Source organism: Elephas maximus, chromosome 23 (genome assembly GCF_024166365.1).
Source record: "Elephas maximus indicus isolate mEleMax1 chromosome 23, mEleMax1 primary haplotype, whole genome shotgun sequence".
NCBI classification, from domain to species: Eukaryota; Metazoa; Chordata; class Mammalia; order Proboscidea; family Elephantidae; genus Elephas; species Elephas maximus.
The window spans coordinates 4,704,401-4,725,539 of NC_064841.1; the positions used below are offsets into that span (position 1 = coordinate 4,704,401).

Here is a 21,139-nt window from a genome sequence, read left to right on the forward strand (position 1 = left end):
ATGTGTATATATGTATGTGTAAAGTATGTGTATATACACATACACATACTCTAAACATGGAATTAAATCATACCATATATAACTTTTGGAAACCATGATGGTGTAGTGGTTAAGTGCTACTGCTGCTAAACAAGATGTCAGCGGTTCCAGTCCACCAGGAGCTCCTTGGAAACTCTATGGGGCAGTTCTGCTCTATCCTGTAGGGTCGCTATGAGTCGGAATCAACTCAACAGCAACAGGTTTGGTTTTGGTTTTATATAATTTTTATCTTGGTTTTGTCATCTCCCAAACACATTCCTGTATCATTAAATAATGCTTGAAAGCAGACTTTTTAATAACTAAAACCGAAAACCAAACCTCTCTCCGTCTAGTTGATTCTGACTCCTAGTGACCCTATTGGACAGAGTGGAACTGCCCCCATAGGGTTTCCAAAGCTGTAATCTTTATGGAAGCAGATTGCCACATCTGTCTCCTGTGGAGTGGCCAGTGGGTTCCAACTGCCAACCTTTTAGCTAGCAGCTGAGCACTTAACTACTGCACCACTAGGGCTCCTTATACTTTTTAATAGCTCTCTAATATTCACGGTATGTAAACTTGCCACAATTCGCTCAGTCATTTTTCTGTTGTACATTTAATTTGCTTATGGTGTTCAATTATAAAAATGCAGTGATGTACACTTTTGTGCGAAGTCTTTGATGTTCAGAATGTTTCTTTCCAGTAGATTCCTAAATAGGCAACTGGTAGGTCTGTGAATATGACTGCTGAATTGCTTTTCAAAAATATTAGGTGGTGCCTAAATTGTGGAGTTGAGAGTCCAGTGTTTGCCTTTTAAAGTAAACCTCCCTAAAGGTCATCTCTCATAACTTTTAACATGATAGATCAGTTTTCCCCATTTATTAACACTTTCTATAGGTAGAATATATAATATATACGTGTGTCTGGTTCTTCTGCTCAGTGTTATCTTTGTGTGACTTATCTATATTGTTTATAGCATTAGTTTGTTCATTTTTGTCCTTTACATATTCTGGATACGAGTTTCTCGTTAGGTACGTGTATTCCAAATATCTCCCCCAAACCACAGCTAATACAGAGTAAATGTTGAAGTCAGTTCGCGTATCTGACTGTTTTTGTATAAGAGAATGAGTGAAATGTCAGTGAAATTCTTTGCTATATTTAAGTGAAATACCTTTGACCTTTTTTTTTTTATGGTAAAATTTGTTCTTTGGCTGCATGCAAGAAGTCAAAGTATATAGTATCTATTGTTCATTTTATTAAACAGTTATTATTTAATACAATTTCACAGTTTGAAAAGTTACAAGCATATTAGAAAGATCTCCCAGGTAGGCTTTATCCAGAATCTCTAAGGTCAACATATAGCTCCACTTTCTTTACATTTGTTCTCGCTCTATCACGTATTTCTTCTGACATATTTGAGAGTAATTTGAACCCATCATGCCCCTTTATCCATAAATACTTTTAAAATACTTCTGTATTTCCTAAGAATGAGTGATTTCTCTTACAAAACCGTAATACAGTCCTAAAAACCAGGAAATTAAAAATTTATGCAATATTGTTATCTAATCACAGTCCATATCCAGATTTAACAAGTTGCCCTAATTACAGTTTTATAACTTTATTTTTTTCCTGGTCAGGGATCCAGTCCAAGATCACACATGACATTGAATTGCTATGAGTCTTTTTTTATCCTTCATGGATGGCCTTGACATTTTTGAAGAACACTAAAAAAAAAAAATACAGGCCAGTTATTCGATGGAATGGCCTTCAGTTTGGGTTTGTCTGCTGTTTTTCATCTTTAGGTTTGGGTTATCCATGTGTGGCAGAAATATCACAGAGGTGATGCTGTGACTTCCTCAGGGAATTCCATCAGGGACCACAAAATGGCCATTTATCCTGTTGTCTGTTGTTAGCCTTGATTACTTGGTTAATCTGTTTTCAAGTTACTCTTCTTCCTTTCGTAATTAAAAACTAATTTATGGGATGATACTTTGAAACATGCAGATATCTTATTTCACATGAAGCTTTTACCCACTGCTTTTATCATTCTTACTCTTTGTCGTCGTTTCTAAGAATTAATCTAATTATACTCTTTCTTCCCCTTCATTTTATTCAGCCTCTCGGGTGTAAAGTTTTCTCAGAATTCCTTGAAACAACTTTAGTTTTGGAAATTTTCTTAAGGTCAGTCAGGAGCCATCAAAACTGTGTGTCTGTGGTTATAATGTCCTCATTTTACCAGATTTATTAGGGATCCATTGCAGGCTTTTCTCTTCAGCTTAAAACATACAAACCAGTCTGTTTGAATTTGGCTGCTGTTTTTTATAACAGATTAAACTTTTTTGAAAGAAAATTCAGCTGTCATTATAACCATCTACAGTCCCTAAGAGTGCTGAATTTTCAGCTGGTTTCACTAAATATTGTTAGTAGACCAGAGGGCAAAGTTCCTTTTGTAACTGGATCATCATAGCAGATATAATCATACGGTACTTACTTGAAATGTCACGGGCCAGTAACGAAATTGATGAAGAGCTTACGTAATATTTTGTAAGTCACAAATGAAAATAGCTTTTTGTTTGTTTGTTTTTATATCGTAGATTGGTTTCTCAGCAGCAGATGCAGTGACAGGACTGAAGCTGGTAGAAGAAGGAGTACCCAAAGAGCATTTAGCCTTATTGGCAGTTCCCATGGTTCCTTTGCAAATACTACTGCCTCTGATTATCAGCAGGTACACTGCAGGTCCCCAGCCACTGAACATATTTTACAAAGCCATGCCTTACAGGTAAAAACAAAATAAAACCTTTGCTAAGTTTAAAAATGTTAAAATGAGGGGACCTCATACCACCAAGAAAGTAGTGCCAGGAGCAGAGTGTGTCCTTTGGACCCGGGGTCCCTGCACGGAGAAGCTCCTAGTCTGGGGGAAGATTGATAAAAATGCCGACAGAGAAAGCCTTCCCCTGAAGCTGATGCCCAAGGCAGGATTTGGTGCCCAGAGTGGGGTTCTGCTCTAACAGATACCTAAAACGTGAAAGCAGTTTTGAAACTGTGAATGGATAGAGAAGTGGCAGCGGCAGAACCAGGAGACCAGCACCAGACAACGCTGGAGCCGACCCACAGAGCGAGAGCTGAGTGCCTGTGTGCAGGAGGCTTCCTGGTAGAGTGGGGTGCCTCTGGGCACTTCTCCATGGAGCTGGGCTTGCCTGACCCACATACCAAGAGAGCTGAGTGTCTGTGCACAGGAGGCTTCCTGCCTGAGTGGGTACCTCCAGGCACTTACAGGTGGAGCTACAGAGCTTTGGAACACTTGCCGCAGCAGGGCAGATGTGAGCGTGAGGCCAGAGTTAAGAGGCCAAGAAACCAGGACACAGGAGCTGAAGAGCCAAGGAACATAAGAAGACGAGCTGCCAGAGTCTCAAAAGAAATTTACAGCAACAATGTCAACACCAGATAAGAAATCCTCACAGAAGATTGGTTTTCGAGTACATAACCTGCTCGAGCTTCCCAAAGCACATAAATGGTGCATATACGAATGGTTCTACTCAAACATAGATAAACCACTTTTTGAAGGCGATAATGACTTTTGTGTATGTCTAAAAGAATGTTTTCCTAATTTGAAGACAAGAAAGTTAACGAGTAGAGTGGGGAAAAATCAGGCGGCTTATGGGAAAACCACGGAGATGTTCTTCTGCATTTTTTGAGGAAGAGAGATCAGCATTAAAACAGAAACGGCAGAAAATAAGACTGTTACAACAAAGGAAAGTTGCAGATGTTTCACAATTCAAAGATCTCCCGGAAGAAATTCCTTTGCCCCTGGTTATTGGAAACAAAGTTACGGCGCGGTTACATGGTGTTCACGATGGTCTGGTTCGCTGGACAAATAGATGCTGTGGATACTCTTAGTGCTACTGACAGAGTGACTTTTGATAGGGCAGGGCTTGGAACCCATACCATCCCTGACTATGAAGTCCTTAGTAATGAGCCTCATGAGACAATGCCAATTGCTGTCTTTGGACAAAAGCAGCGGCCTTCTCAATTTTTTATGACCCCGCCACGGTTACATTATACTCCTCCTCTCCAGTCACCTATTACAGATAATGATCCTTTATTAGGACAGTCACCTTGGCGAAATAAAATTTCTGGCTCTGACACTGAAACGTTAGGTGGTTTTCCAGTAGAATTCCTTATCCAAGTGACCAAATTATCCAAAATTCTCATGATTAAGAAGGAACACATCAAGAAATTAAGGGAAGTGAATACAGAAGCAGAAAAATTGAAATCGTATTCCATGTCCGTCAGCACTGAATTTCAGCGAAGATATGCAACCATTGTTCTGGAGCTTGAACAGCTAAACAAAGACCTCAACAAAGTTTTGCATAAAGTTCAGCAGTACTGCTATGAGCTTGCTCCAGATCAGGGCCTCCAGCCTGCAGGTCAGCCAACAGATATGAGACGAAGGTCTGAAGAAGAAGCACAGGAAATTGTTTGGCATGCAGACTCCTCAACAGGACAGCCCTGTGTTGAAAATGAAAACCTTACAGACTTAATCTCTAGACTTACAGCTATTTTATTACAAATTAAGTGTCTTGCAGAAGGAGACCTGAATTCCTTTGAATTCAAATCACTTACAGATTCATTAAATGATATCAAGAGTACAATAGATGCTTCTAGTATCAGCTACTTTCAGAATAATGTAGAAATTCATGTTGCACATATTCAGAGTGGCTTGAGCCAGATGGGAAACTTACATGTCTTTGCAGCAAATAACACTAGCAGAGACTGAGAAGATTTAATTATTCCAGCTGCATAGGACATTGTTTTTGAGAAGTTCTTTTCCTTTATATAGGCTTCCAACACCAAATACCTGACTGCTGGAAAACAAGGGAAATTAAAATCTCCAAATAAGGCATTTTAATATATAGTACTGCTTCTTAAGCCAACATTACTGACCAGCATTACATTTTTCTTTTTTATTCAGCTGCAGTAGCATTGCTTATGTTACATATGTTTATTAGCAAGTATTTTTAAACTGAAAACATCTGAACACATTAATATAATTTCATGGAAGAATGTGTTAACCATTTTTTTAATGTGCGTGACATCAGCCCAACGCATGCAGACAACTACTGCAATGGAGAACAGAAGAAAAATGTGCATATCAGTGGCAGTGTGGAAATTCATCTAGAAATTACAATTCCAGTTGGTTTAGTTGAGCAGCATCTCAGTTTCAAAAGATACCATCACGAGGTGTGGGAAGTACTCTTTTTTTAAGGAAGCCACTGGAATAGAGTTGGGAAATAAGGACTTTAGAAGTATATATGACATATACTTGCAATGTGACATGGCTCTATAGATCATTTTATAATTTTAAGTAATTTAATTTATCATAATTTATAAAAGAAACCTTTGTTGTTTGTTGAAAAAAAATGAAGGAAAAGGAAAAAAACATTACTGCAAAATGCTAAATTTCAGCAAGTGGATTTGGCATGTCTTTTCCCGTTGATTCAGGGCAAAAAAGTGCTATTGTTACGAGATTTATTCAAGAGGAAAAAAAAAAAAAAGGACTGATAGCACACTATTTTCATATTTTTTGTTTATTTGCACAACTTTTAAACTAGATTACTGGTTAAAATCCAACAGTACACAACTTGTAAAGTAAAAAGATTTTTATAAGGAAAACAAATATAATAACCAGCGCTATGAAATGCAGAAGAAAGGTTTGTTTGGGGATTTTGGGGGGGGGGGTGTTTTTAAGGAAACTTGTCTAGAATGTTAATCTTGTAAAAAGTATGTATTCGGAATTTTCTTTGTTTTAATATAGAATATTATAAAGCTAAAGTATAATAAATTGTTTTCAGATTTGGAGTTTAAGCAATAGCTGTCAAGGTGGTATTGAGTCTTTCAGATGTCTCATAAAATGAGACTTTTTATATGTTAATGTAAAATAAAACTTAAACAAGATTATTTTCCATTTGAAATTTTTGTATAGTTTCAAAATGCTTCTGTATTCTTCGTTGGTATTGTGCCACTGCAAAACTTCAGTGCAGAGTTTATATTTAGCTAAATTGTTATGTTAATTAAGAAATGCATAAATTTTTTATTCTTAATGATATTTGTAATTCGAAATAAATTGATCTATGAAAATTTAAAAAAAAAATGTTAAGATGAGAAACATTCATCAGTATCACTAATATCTGACTGTAGCATCTATATGGAAAAAGACCTGAAAAGCATTTTTAGCTTCTACATCATCTAGACACACCTTTTTCTCTTTTTAACCTCCTGCCAGGTTTTAGATGCAAGCTGCTTTCTGTCATATGGCAGGCACACAGCCTTCTGGTTGTTGTTAATTAAAAATGTTCTGTTCTATTTGTCTTTGTTTTTCTATAGATTATTGCTTGGATTAGAATATGCCCTACTAGTTTGGTGGACTCCTAAAGTAGAACATCAAGGGGGATTCCCTATATATTACTATATCGTAGTGCTGCTGAGCTACGCACTACATCAGGTAAGCCTCCTCTGGTTTTCTCAGGAAATAAACAGTTCTATAGAAAACAAAGAAGAAATTTTCCTCTAGTTACCTTAGAATAATGATCATAAATTTTTTAAGATGTAAGCACGAATTCGACGCTGAGAAAATTATTTCAGGGTTAACTTTAAACCCGTGGCATTTGATTGAATGAATTCGGTTCCTGGAAAGAGGGTTCCTCATTTGTTCATTCATTTCTTTTTCATTTAATGAATATCTGTTACATATCAAAATTAATGCCGAAGCCAGTTGATTCTGCCCTTGCCAAGCATCTCCGAGCCCATCTCTAGGTTTGGGTTCTTTTTTCTTTCTTCAGTCCCTAACACCATTTCTTTCTGAAGCATTGAGAAATCATGACGGCTACTGGGTTACAGGTCCCAGGTCTCTGGCTTAGATTCTGCATTGAAAGTTACGACTTACCCTTTGTTATTTTGGAAACTGTTAATAAGGTGCTTTTACTGTCCTTGTTAGGTATGTTTGTAAGCCCTGAAAGAAATGATCCCCACTTTGCTCTATCCTCACCTAAGCTGCTGTTGTAGAATGAGGCTTTGTTCTAAGGGGTCGCGAGTGGTTCAGGTCAATGACAGAGACCCAGTTGTAACCTTTGGGACTCAGATGCAGTTATTGCTAACGTGTGTCTCAGAGTCACTTTGTATTTCTCTGTGGAACCTGGGGTAAACCCTTTAAAAGTTATATTTACCAATGTCTCACATAGTTTTTAATTAAAACCTAACCATATGGCTACCAGGTGATCTCAGATGTTGTTTGCACAATTCATTCTGGAGAATTTCAGAGTGGACCGTGTCCAACTAACTGTATGTTTATAAACTCATTGAGGCCAAGGTGTCAAATACATATATTTTTTTCTGTTTTGCATGTACTGAGTTAACGATAGGCACATAATAGGTATTAAATAAATGAGTTAGCTTAGTCAGTGTCCGCTCTATGTAAATGAAAGAAAACTGTGATGTAGTTGCCCAAAAGTTACTCTTTTAACTTCGGGTTTCATTACAGCATTTCCCAAAGTATAGCCAGTAGAGCTCAAACAGCCAGGTACTTCATGGGAACAAAGGTACAAGGCCAAGTAAAATTGACAAATGATATATAACACAACTTAGCCCCTCTTTAAGTAGCGTTTTAATCACTTCTGCAAATACTAAGCTAGCACCTCTTCTGTGCCAGGTACATTCTACGTACTAAAAGGTAACAGTGAGTAAATCACACGGAGATCCCTGTGCTCAAGGACTTTACATTTGAAAGGCCTTCAGGAGGCCCAGGGTAAAACGAACCTGTTTAACTTTGTGTAGCTTCTCTCAGCCTGACTTGACCTTGGAACTCCTTTTTCTATGAATACCTCTTGAAACAGTAATCAAGGGAATGGTATTTTGAAAACATGGTTTGTTTCCATGTTCTTAATCAGAGGGTTAGTGGCCTTGAGCCCTTTTTGCCTCTTCAGGAGGTTTTTCACTTCAGTTTGTCACATAAATTTTGAAATGCTATCCTTCACATATATATAAGAAAAAATATGTATTTATTTGTGATCCTTTGCGCTTTTTGCCTCTTAAGGAGGTTTTTTTTTTAGTTTGTCACACAAATTTTGAAATGCTGTTTTTCGCATATATTTAAGAAAAATGTAATTATGTATTTGTGTTCCTCTGAATATTTTAGTGCGTACATACATCATATATACATGTATTATATAAATATACATGTATATAAAACAAAAGAACAACCCATTGCCGTCAAGTTGATTCCGACTCATAGCAACCCTGTCGGACAGAGTAGAACTGCCCCGTGTGGTTTCCAGGGAGCAGCTGGTGGATTTGAAGTGCTGACCTTTTGGTTGGCAGCTGAGCTCTTAATTACACATATATAATATATAATTAGGTACAAATATGGGCTTATTCTTAATTCTGCATGCATCTGATGCCACCTTATCTGTTACTGCCTCTGTTGAACCTCCCCTGACTACTTGTGGTGGAATTAATTTCTTGGATATTTATGCCCAGTAGCATGGAGTGTGCACTTCTTTTACAGTACTCACCACATTTCATCATAACTACTTAGTTCTTGTTTTCCCAGCCTGGAATAAATTCTTCCGGGGTACAGAGGGGCTGTGTCTTGTTTGTCTGTATTGCCATGATCTGACTTAAAACCTGGTTTATAGTAGGTGCTTAGTAAATGTTTGTTGAGTTGAGTTCAGTAAGCATCATGAAAATTAACTTTCAGGTTTTGAGATCAGTGTTCGTAATTCACACCTCAGCTTTAGTGAAAAAACAAGCCTGATCATACTGAAGACGTTTTATATTTTCACTGTAGGTTACGTTGTACAGCATGTATGTTTCCATAATGGCTTTCAATGCCAAGGTCAGTGATCCACTTATTGGAGGAACGTACATGACCCTCTTAAATACTGTATCCAATCTGGGAGGAAACTGGCCTTCGACAGTAGCTCTTTGGCTTGTGGATCCCCTCACAGTGAAAGAGTGTGTAGGAGCATCAAACCAGAATTGTCGAACGTCTGATGCTGTTGAGGTAAGTACATTTTAATTTAAGTCACATAAGCTAGTAATAAAACTAATATTAAAATAGATTCATTGTGCTTCTAAACCCACCCCGTTGCGGTCAAGTCAGTTCTGATGCACACTGACCCTACAGGACAGAGTAGAACTGCCCCGTAGGATTTCTAAGGCTGTGAATCTTCGCGGAAGCAGACTACCACATCTTTCTTCTGCAGAGCAGCTGGTGGGTTTGAATCCCTGACCTTTCGGTTAGCAGCCAAGTGCTAAACCACTGTGCCACCAGGGCTCCGTTTTGCTTCTAGCAGGACTACATCTTTTATTTTCTGCCCATAATTTCTAGTGTAGAAATCTACAGTTTCTGGGGGTGTGCCTCCCATCAAAATCGAGGGTTGTGGCCAGGGGTGGATTAACCAGTAAGCGGGGTACACACAGGCTTACATTAAGCAAGGTATGCTTACCAATCTGTAGTGCACGGTTTCACAATTTCAAGTGGGTTTCACATTAAAGATGTGGTGAAAATGTGCACTACAAATTAATAAGTAAGCACAAGTAAGCCTGGGGGTACCTTGCTTACTGGGTTATGACACACTGTGATCACTTGAAGGTGCTTCTCAGCAAGGTGAGGCAGTCTCTCACCCCCCACCTTGCGAATCACTACTGTATACGATAGGCACTGAATAATTGCCTGATTAATAGCTAAGTTTTATAAGTTTATAATGACAGAGATGTAATAATCATAGCTAAACCTAGAAGGTGAGTGCTTTGCTGATAAATTATTTCAGAGTAACAGTAGTCTGCTTCAAGAGTAGGTTCATTGGGGAATTTCTTCACATTTGCAAATATGAAAAACTGCGTCTTGAAAAATGAGTATTTACAGCAGCAACAGAAAATTGTTTTCAGTCTCACCAGTAGCATTGGAGACATTAGGATATGTTAACATGTTTTGGTATTTGAAGTGAGAATGTACTGTTTTATACTTTTAAATGTTATAACAAAGTCTTTTTGATTAATCCTTTAAATTACGACGTGGAAAAACCTTAATTACTGGATAGTTTTTTTAATTTATTTTTATTGTACTTTAGATAAAGGTTTACAGAACAAAGTAGCTTCTCATTAAACAAGTAGTATACATATTGTTTTATGACATTGGTTAACAACTCCATGGCATGTCAGCACTCTCCTTTTTGACCTTGGGTTCCCTCTTGCCAGCTTTCCTGTCCCTTCCTGCTTTCTAGTCCTTGCCCCTGGGCTGGTGTGTCCCTTTAGTCTCATTTTGTTTTATGGCCCTGTCTGATCTTTGACTGAAGGGTGAACCTCAGAAGTGGCTTTATTACTGAGCTAAAAGGGTGTCTGGGGGGGCGGGCACATTCTTGGGGTTTCGCCAGTGTCTGTCAGACCAGTAAGTCTTTTTTGTGAGTTAGAGTTTTGGTCTACGTTTTTCTTCAGCTCTGTCCGGGACCCTTTATTTTGATCCTTGTCAGAGCAGTCAGTGGTGGTAGCTGGGCACCATCTAGTTGGTAGTTGTGGTCCATTAGTCCTTTGTACTAATCTTTCCCTTGTATCTTTAGTTTTCTTCATTCTCTCTTATTCCCGAAAGGGTGAGACCAGTGGAATATCTGAGATGGCCACTCATAGGCTTTTAAGACCCCAGATGCTACTCACCAAAGTAGAATGTACAACATTGCTGAATACCTCTATTTTGAAATGTGAAGTATTTATTGTTTTGTTTTTACAGCTTTGCAAAAAATTCGGTGGCTCGTGTGTTACAGCACTGGATGGTTACTACGTGGAGTCCATTGTTTGTGTTTTTATTGGATTTGGCTGGTGGTTCTTTCTGGGTCCAAAATTTAAAAGGTTACAGGATGAAGGGACATCTTCGTGGAAGTGCAAAAGGAGCAATTGACGCCTTCAGTTCTGGACGCTCTAGAAAGGTAACTGTAGATGGGCTTTAGTACAGAGAGCTCTGACAGTCAGTGCACAGGAGCGTGGACAAGGACGCTAGTAACATAAAAATGCCAAAGGAGTGAAGAAGAGAGACCACTCTGTATAGTTGATTATGTTGTTCCTTGCCTTGTCAATGTATTTAAAGTTTACTTCAAGTTCAGGAAATTGGTTCTAAAACAACTTTTCTGGCCTTGTTATGTGATTTGTGTCTTCTTTGATTGACTGACCGGAGCATGTTTTAAGCCGCAGTGCAGTAGCCATGGAACCGGTAACCCTGCAGTCAAGTATTGTTATCAGTACCTGTTGTTGAGCTGTATTTCATGTTTTGGTGGAATATATTAAGTGGGACAGACCTTGATATTCCAGTACCAACTACAACTAGTCTGACCTTGTTGATGGCTAACATCTTACTTTGAGTCACAAGGTAGGTAAATTTCGTATGGAATTTGCTGAGGAGAGAGTGCAGACTACTGAAATGCCATTTTAGTTGTTTTTTTTTTTTTTTCTGACCATAACCACATTGTAAGGAATGAATCTGTATTAAAAAGACTGTTTTCAATGCATTTCCCGCTTTTGTAGGCATTAAAGATTCAAATTATTTTTTATAAAATGAAAGTTATGATTTTTAATTTATTGATCTCCCCCACCCTCATCTTTTTTGAAAGATGTTTTGATTCCTTGTTAATTTTTACCCTGAAGCTTATGCGATGTATTTTCTGTCACGAGTGCTTCATGGCACTCAAACACAGTGAGGGATCAATCGAGCATTGTACGTATGTTCATGGCAAAGGTTTGAAAATAAAAATTAAATGTTATTCTTTAAGTTTTTTTTTCTTTCCATTACCAAGAGAAAAGAACAGTAAAGCTGTCCTACTAAGTAAAATTTAAATGAGTAATACCACAATTTAAAAACTAATGTTTTAAATAGAGAGACAAAGACATTTTTCGCTTTTGAAAAGTTAAATCATCTGGTTGAAGAATGTTTCTGAAGCAAGCACTTTACTAGTGAGGAAAGAGCTCACAATTACTTTATGCCAAATCAAGTACTGTATTTCCACGTATTAAAATACTAATTATAAATAAAATTATAAACTATAATTTCCAGTGGAGAGTTACTACCCCCGGAAAATTGTCCTTTTGAGTACCTTGACAAATTTCCAACATATCATATATTCCCAGTGATAAGGTTCTTTACATATTTTGTGTTGTTTATTCCTCTAACTCTAGGGACTGTATAAATCCTTCAAAAATTAGAGAAAATGAGTCTTACATGAGAACTTTATCTTGGTGGGAAAATAGATACTAACTCCTAATTTTGTTACTTTTATGACATAGGTTGGATTTTAGGTTGGGGATTTTATAAGTAATGGAGGATAAATGGGTGGGAGAAAATGGCACTCAGCATCTGAAGAAAGATAGGTGCGGTGGCCTCCAGGGCTCATGCGTTGCCCGTGGAAAGCCTGTGTGGGGCGTTGATGTCAGATCCTGAAGAATCACCCAGAAAAATGTTCATCCTAGAACCAAACCACAGATTGCAATACTTTGTCACATTGGTTTTCCATTATCATGTATTATAATTAATATACTTACTTGAATAAAAAAAAGTAACTCTCACATGTGAAATGTATTTTAATTTTTAACTTTTGCATTGAGAACTATATTGCCATAATTACATCTTACCCTCTTGCCATTGAGTCGATTCTGACTGACAGTGACCCTGTAGGACAGTAGAACCGCCCCATAGGGTTTTCAAGGATAGGCTGGTGGATTCGAACTACCAATCTCTTGGTAAGCAGCGGTAGCTCTGAACCACTGGAGCCACCGGGACTCCAATTACATCTTATTTCTTCCTGTTTGTATTATTACAAATTTTTCATGTGTTCAAACATAGTTGTATAGGTTAAGTCTATTGTTGAATTTTATCCCTTTCTTGCAACAGTTTTTTATCTAACAAATGTCATTGTGGCCCTGAAACTCCTGACTTGCAAAACTCTGGATGTGTACTTTTCTTTTTCTGGAGAGCATTCTTGTTAAACTCTTTGAATGAACTGTGATAAAAATATATATATATAAGAACTGTGGCCTTATTGAATGTGGGCTGTACTGGGAACCATAAGCATAAATTTGAAATAATTGTTGCGAAATTATTTAAAGCATCCCGAAAACAGTATTAAAAGAATAATCCGATGAAAACTAGAAGGTCACTACATTTGTAGTGCTGAACTTGAACTCAGAGGGACTAGAGTAGATAAGATGTTACTAGTAGAGATGGGAGGAGTCCCTGGTGGTACAGTTAATGCACTCAGCTGGTCGTTGGTTCAAGTCCACCCAGAGGCGCCTGCAAGGTCTTTGATTTATCGCAAGGCATAATTATTTTGTCTTGGAAGATTAAAATACCTTTTATAGACCCTATTCTTTTCCACTTCAGTTTAAATCTGCCTGATTTGACAGTGCCAAAATTTTTGTGTAATCACAGTTTGGTTTGGGATTGAGAGCCTTTCTGTTTCCTACGGGTGAAATAAAACTGCTAGTACAATCTTCAGAGTACCGCCCCAGTAGGTTAGCCAGGCAGGCCGGGCACAGAGTTAATTCTGCTCCCTGGAGTTCTGTTTTGCTGCGCACAAGTCACGTATCAAGTGAAACAGAAATGGCCCTGATTATTGACTTCTAAAGGTTGCCTTTTAGGAGCTTTGTTCTATTGCGGGGGGTGGGTGGGACATTTTGCAGGGAAACTGGTTTTATGCAACAGAACGAACATCCTGGGATTTTGTATATTTCGCCTTTTTAAAATATTTTGCTCAAATGTGTAATTAAAAAGAGCCTATTAAAATATTAGCAATGTTAATTTGCATAGTTTATATTTTATAACAATTTTGTGTGAAGAATACTGTTTGAAAAGAATGACTGGAATGAACAAGGTACTGGTATAATTTTTAGGGAAACTTAACATAGTTTATCATAAGTCTCTAAAATTTAATTCCCTGGTTCGGCCGCTAACTGAAAGGCTGGCAGTTCCCATCTACCAGCCGCTCCTTGGAGACCCGTGGGGAAGTTCTGTTCTGTCCTGTGGGGTCGCCATGAGTTGGAATTGACTCAAGGGCAACAGGTTTGGTTTGGTTGGTTTAGTTAGGTTTAGTTAGTTAAATTTAATTAATCATTAATATAAAATATAAATATTAAAACTTATTATTTTCATCAAAATGGCATTAAATATTGCAAAGAGTTTAATCTTGTCTTATATGACACTGAAATCATTTAATCACATGCGTTTATAAAATAAAGTATAAAATTGGGACAAAATTTGATATTTTAAATTAACATATAACTGCTGTCGAGTTATATTAGCGAGTCTATATCCATTGTCCTCAGATACTGCCTTTGCAAGGATTTGTGTCAGAGTGAAAAAACTATCAATGTTAAAAGCTGGTCGTTGTTGAGATAATTACACCCATGTACAATTTCTAATTAAAAATGTATAGTGCAATATCATTTCTGTTGTTACCATTTTTAGATGATCTAGCATTGCCTTGGCAGTTAGCAGTATCTAAGTATTTTGAATATATGTGAAATTTTTAGTTATATTTGTTTAATTTATTAAAAGATGAACATTAAACTCATCTTTTATGAAATACTTCAGTTTTTGAAATATATTTGAAATTCTCTAGATTTTTATGTTCTGGGTTATTTAAATGCCTAAAATGATTGTTACACAATCGATCTTTAAAAAATAAAACATGAATGAAATATTCTTGTTTTCATTTTTATTAATAGCTGGATGTACCTTAAAATCGTTCATGTTAAAATTGTGGTAGATTGGCATTATAGAATTAAAACCAAATACACGGATCTGAAGTGAGGCACACTCACCACCCAGCCTTTTTTTTTTTTTCTTTTTTTTAATGACGCCAGCCTCAGTTACAGATGGTATTTCTGGGTAAAAGGAGGGGCAGGATGGGGCAGCACACTTTCCCTTTAAGCAGGCAATGCCTAGATGGTAGATGATTTGGGATTACAAAGAAGAATTTTATTGGGAAAATTATAAAATCTTTTATTTTTGAAATATTTGTATTTGGGTAATGGCTTTTTCAGTGGTTATAATTTTGAAGAATTTCTTTAAAGGACAGCGTGGGACTGTAGAGAAACTATTTCTATGTTTCCGTACTGATTTAGGGCTTCCTGAGCAAATTTCACTAAAACTGAGGACCTGGACCTGTGCTGAAAGAGAAGCCTTGGAAGTTAAATCATGACTGAGTAGATGATGAAAAAAACCAAAAACGATTACTTCTCCAATATGTGCGTCCAGATAGTAAATCTGAAGACAGCTAGTCTTGTCTTCCCTCTAGAGAAATATATTTACATTCTAAATGGTAAGAACTCAGAGCCTTCCCAAGGGGAATTTCTTTATAGTAGAGAAGATTTCTCTCCCTCTGTCTGGAGGATAGGAGGACTGCCATAAAGGTGCTCTGTATAACCACCATATTCACATTTTTGAGTTCCTCATCTATAGTACAAACCCTGGAACATGTAGGGTAACGTCTGATGTGGCTCTTACTAGTTGCCCTAGGGGTAACGATGGAGGCGTCTGCCCCTGCTCCAGAAACCCTGTACTATCTGCAAATACAAATAATAGATATGAAAAACTTAGGCAATATATTTTATCTTGTGCTTTTTGAAATTGTCTTGCAGTTAATTCATCATATATATGTTGTTTTAATAACGTGTTGTTGCTATATTATGGTTAAAGGTCTGGGATGGATATTGAAAAACTCAGTTTTAGAACCAAGAGTTCAGTCTCAAATAATTAAATGTTTCCTTTTATATTTTGTCCTACATAGGGGCAAAGTATTCAATTTAAGGGTATAATTAAAACAGTCCACTCCTATTGGTAGAGATTTTAAATCTAATATCCCAGTAGTAAACTGTGAGTTGAAGCAAAAACTAGGTTTACATGAAGAAATCAGACTCCGTAAGTCATGAGGTGAAGATTATTACAAAAGCAGAAGGAAATAACTCGAGTTTTAAAAACGAAGAATTGGTCAAACCACTTCAAAATCATACTTCCACAGCTTTTTGAACTTTCTACTAGGCTGATAATGTGAAAAAAAGAAATAGTAGGTTTTATTTCATCCCTTTTTTCCAGTCCTAGCTCAGATCTTTTCAAAATTGCTGATCAGGTACTCCCTGCTGGTTTATTTCTGTATATAAGTCATAATCTGTATATCAGGGTCCCTGGGTGGTGCAAAAGGTTAAGTGTTCGACGACTAGTGGAAAGGTTGTTGGTTCAAACCCACCCAGAGGCGCCTCGTAGGACAGGTGGTGATCTGCTCCCTTAAAAGCTACGGAGCAGTCCGCTTCACTTACATGGCATCACCACGGGTCGAAATCTGCTCCGCAGCAGCTGATGAAAACACTGATGAAGATCGAAGACCACAGCCTTCAGTGTGGATTACACCTCAACGTAAAACAAAAATCCGCACGACTGGTCTGATAAGCAACATCGGGAAAAACACAGAAAAGACTGAAGTTGTCAAGGATTTCATTTTACTTGGGTCTTTGATATGGATTGACCTTAATGCCTCTAGAATTATCACTTATTCTTGATAGATTTTGTGTGATGTGTGTGTGTGTACACATGCATGCGTGTGCACACAGACATCTATAGATTTTGTGTGATGTGTGTGTGTACACATGCATGCGTGTGCACATACAGACATCTATAGATTTTGTGTGATGTGTGTGTGTACACATGCATGCATGTGCACACATAGACATCTATAGATTTTGAGCAGTTATCCTCTAGATCAGGAAGAGTAAAGAAGTAAGACCTCTTTGAATAGGACCTCAAAGTGCCAAAACCCATGCTGGGCTATTTCTATTACATATTCATCCCTAGGCAGAATAACGTAGACTTTGTTAAATCAGCTATTGCAGGTTATCATGGCCCCTGGATTGCATTGGTTTAGGGATGGTGCGGAGGGGAAAACAGTAAGACATCTGCTCTAGGTAGGAGATGGAGTTTTTTGTTTTCCTCCTAATTTTCCTCATGATTTCTTCTTTGACCTATGGCTTACTTAGAAGTGAGTTAATTTCTAAATATTTGGGAATTTTCTAGCTATCTTTCTATTGCTGATTTCTAGCATAATTCCAGTGTGGTCAGACAACAACATGCTTGCTATAATTTAAATTCTTTTTAATTTGTTCAAGACTGTTCTAGGGCCCAGAATATGGCCTGTTTTGGTGAATATTCCATGAGTAAAGAATGTGCATTCTGCTGTTGTTGGGTGGAGTGTTCTATAAATGTCAGTCAGGTCTGGCTGGTTGAGTGTTGTCCAATCCTTGATGTCCTTACTGATTTCCTGTCTACCTGGTTTTTTGATTACTGAGCCGGGGTAGGCAGAGTGATGCCCCCACAGATGTTCACGTCCTGTGAATATGTTACCTTACATGGTAAAAGAGACTTTGCAGACGTCATTAAATTAAGGATTCTGAGATAGGGGAGATTACCCTGGAGTATTCAAGTGGGTTCACATGTGTTCGTAAAAGTAGAAAAGAAGCAGAGGAGGAGGTGAGAGTGAAGTGATGTGAGAAGAACTTGACCTGCTGTTGCTGGCTTCGAAGATGAAAGAAGGGGCCCAGAAGCCAAGGAATGCAGAAAACCTCTGGAAACTGGAAAAGACAAGGTAACAGTTTATCCCTGAGAACCTCCAGAAAGACCACACCCTCCCTCTACCTTGGTTTTAGCCCAGTGAGACTCCCGTCAGATTTCTAACCTACAGAACTGTAAGGTAATGAATTTGTGTTGTTTCAGTGAACTAAGCTTGTGATTTGTTACAACAATGGAACGCTAATACCCTGAGAAAGGAGTGTTGAAGTCTCCAGCTGTGATAGTGGGTTTGTCTCTTTCTCCTTTCAGTTCTTCAGTTTCTGCTTTATGTATTCTGAAGTTCTGTTGTTAGGTACATACACATTTATCATTTTTATGTTACCATGAGTTGGGGGCCTGACTCAACTGCAGTTAACAACAATGTCTTCTTGATGAATTGACTTCTTTATCATTATGTCTTGCCCCTCTTTATCCCTGATAATATTCCTTGTTCTGAACTCTACTTTGCATGATATTAATATAGCCACTTCAGCATCCTTTTGATTAGTACTAGAATGGTGTATCTATTTCCATTCTTTTGCTTTTAACCTATCTATGTGCTCATATTTTAAGTGGGTTTCTCATACAGAGCATGTAATGGGTGTTGCTTTTTTTTTTTTTTATGACAGCCTTTTTAAATTTGGATGTTTAGACCATTTTTCATTTAATGTAATATGGACATTGTTGGATTTAAATTTATTACCTTGCTAACTGTGCCCTGTTCGGCCTATCCTTTTTTTTCTTTTGCCTCATTTGGATCAGTTTTGCTGCTTTGGGGAATTTCCTGTTCCATTTTACCCTACTCTTGGCAATGTAGTTCTGCTTTAAAAGTATTTTTAGTGCTGAAGCTAGGGTTTACCATAAAACCAAAACCAAATCCAGTGCCGTTGAGTCAATTCCGACTCATAGCAACCCTATAGGACAGAGGAGAACCGCGCCATAGAGTTTCCAAGGAGCGCCTGGCAGATTCGAACTACCCAGCCTTTGGTTAGCAGCCGTAGCACTTAACTACTATGCCACCGGGGTTCCCGGGTTTACCATGCATATCTTTAATTCACTGAAATCTCCCTTCAAATATTATGCCACTTCATGTATACTGTAAGGATCTTACAACAATGTATTTCTAATTCCTCCCATTCTTTCTGCTGTTTTTGCCATACATTTTACCTTTGCGTATGTTGTTAGTGCCATCGAGTCAGTTCCAACTCATAATAACCCTATGTACACGGGACAAAACACTGCCCGGTCCTGCACCATCTTCACAATTGTTATGCTTGAGCCCGTTGTTGCAGCCACTGTGTCAGTCTGTCTTGTTGAGGGTCTTATTTTTCGCTGCCCCTCTGCCTTACTAAGCATGATGTCCTTCTCCAGGAACTGGTCCCTCCTGACAACATGTCCAATCTATGTGAGATGATGTCTCGCCATCCTTGCTTCCAAGGAGCACTCTGGCTGTATTTCATATCAGACTTGTTCATTCTTCTGGCAGTCCATGGTATATTCAATATTCTTTGCCTTCTGCTGCTATTCATAAGGTCTTCACTGACCAATTTTTTTCAGAAGTAGACTTCCAGGTCCTTCTTCCTAGTCTATCTTAATCTGGAAGCTCCGCTGAAACCTGTCCCAACTCATCACCTCTTGGCTGGGTGATCTTGATTTAGACACATGCACACACACCACACACACACAGAGAAATTTTTTTAATCAGGTGTTATCATAGCATCTGGACTGTTCTGCACCTGATTCTTGTTCGTTTCTGTGAATATATTGTGTTGATTTCTTGAATATGGCAGCTCCCTACATTTAGTCAATTAGTAGCTCTAAGATTCAGAGCATCTGATATTAGGCTTACAAAGCAACTCTGAAAACTTCAGTGCACGATTCCAATGTTAAAAATCTGTGTATTGTGTTTGGCAGCAGGCAGAAAGAATGGACTATTTCAGTTTCCTTTCTTCTGTCATATACAAGAAACCAAACTACGGCTGAAGTCACAAATTGATAATCACCCCACCAGCAGGGACAACAAATCCTCCAGCCCCCGTCCCTCACCAGAGATCACCTGTGCTGTAGGAAAACACTGAGTAAAAGCTGAGGGGTCACTGTTCAGATGTCTGATAACTGGGGCTGGAGAACTGCCCACCACTGACCCACCCACTGCCATCAAGTGGATTCTGACTCAGGGCAATCCTATAGGACAGAGTAGAACTGCCCATTAGAGTTTCCAAGGCTGTATGTCTTTGAAAGCGAAAGATGTGAAATCTGTGTAACTTGACCCTATGAATGCCAGTAAATTTCCATCAGTCCTTAAACTGCCCCAGCCAGATATGGCCTGCCCTGAATGGGCAGAAGGGCCAGCTGTGACCACTAATTGACTACAACACAGCAACAGGTGGAATGAATCAGACGGAAAATCAGCACGAAGGCCCTCTTCCAAAGCGAGAGGTCCCACAAGAACCGCATCACCTCCTGTTTCCTGGCCACCTTCTATAATTTTCCCTCCCCAGTATGCCTGTGCAGTGACCATCTTGCTGCCCAAATCACATATAAGCCCTGGTTCCCCATAGCTCAGGGAGCCAGATCTGAGGAACTTTCTCCCAGCTGCTTGCTCTGCCCATTGCAATAAAGTTATTTCCTCTTTCTCAAAGACTGATGTCCAGATAATTGGCAAGTTTGAGCGCGCCAGACAAGAACCCATCTTCTAGGGGTCGGTAACATCTGCCTTAGAGATTTACAGCCCCGGAAACCCAATGCGGGTCGTTATGAACCCGAATCAAGGATTTCTGTTAGCCGTGGAGCGCTTAGCCACTGCGCCACCAGGGCTCCTTGCACAGCTGACTGAAGAAGTGAAAAGCCTGTTGCAGAGCCACCCTGAGGCTGCTGGCAGTGAGACCTGCCCTTCGGGACAGCACAGCACTCCACGCTGCCCGAGAAGCACACGACCCCCGCCGCTCCCCGAGGAGCGCGCAGCATTCGCTGCCTCCCCGCCCGACCAGCAGAGGCGCCCTTCCTCATCAGAGGCCTAGGCGCGCCCCCTGGCGCCCTCTGCCGCCCGAGGAGCACGCGCGCCCCCTGCCGCCCTCTGCCGCCCGAGGAGCACGCGCGCCCCCTGCCGCCCCCTTCCTCCTGAGGAGCACGCGCGCCCCCTGCCGCCCTCTGCCGCCCGAGGAGCACGCGCGCCCCCTGCCGCCCCCTTCCTCCTGAGGAGCACGCGCGCCCCCTGCCGCCCTCTGCCGCCCGAGGAACACGCGCGCCCCCTGCCGCCCTCTGCCGCCCGAGGAGCACGCGCGCCCCCTGCCGCCCTCTGCCGCCCGAGGAGCACGCGCGCCCCCTGCCGCCCCCTTCCTCCTGAGGAGCACGCGCGCCCCCTGCCGCCCTCTGCCGCCCGAGGAGCACGCGCGCCCCCTGCCGCCCTCTGCCGCCCGAGGAGCACGCGCGCCCCCTGCCGCCCTCTGCCGCCCGAGGAGCACGCGCGCCCCCTGCCGCCCTCTGCCGCCC

The 21,139-nt window shown here is 39.6% G+C and overlaps 1 protein-coding gene and 1 pseudogene across 3 annotated transcripts in view; both read left to right on the forward strand.

Annotated features, from left to right (window-relative positions):
* SLC33A1 (solute carrier family 33 member 1) overlaps nt 1-13,709 on the forward strand; it is a 32,243-nt gene extending 18,534 nt beyond the window's left edge. For 2 of the 3 annotated variants that reach the window (XM_049867358.1, XM_049867357.1), the window contains 4 exons: nt 2,610-2,794; nt 6,400-6,517; nt 8,858-9,073; nt 10,796-13,709. In XM_049867358.1, coding sequence (XP_049723315.1) covers nt 2,610-2,794; nt 6,400-6,517; nt 8,858-9,073; nt 10,796-10,963 — 687 coding nt within the window. In that variant the 3' untranslated portion in view covers nt 10,964-13,709. The remainder of the gene's footprint in view (nt 1-2,609; nt 2,795-6,399; nt 6,518-8,857; nt 9,074-10,795) is intronic. The other variant, XM_049867360.1, reaches the window with a different exon arrangement.
* Nucleotides 2,801-5,702, forward strand: LOC126066360 (protein lin-9 homolog; annotated as a pseudogene).
* Nucleotides 13,710-21,139: the final 7,430 nt, after the last annotated feature.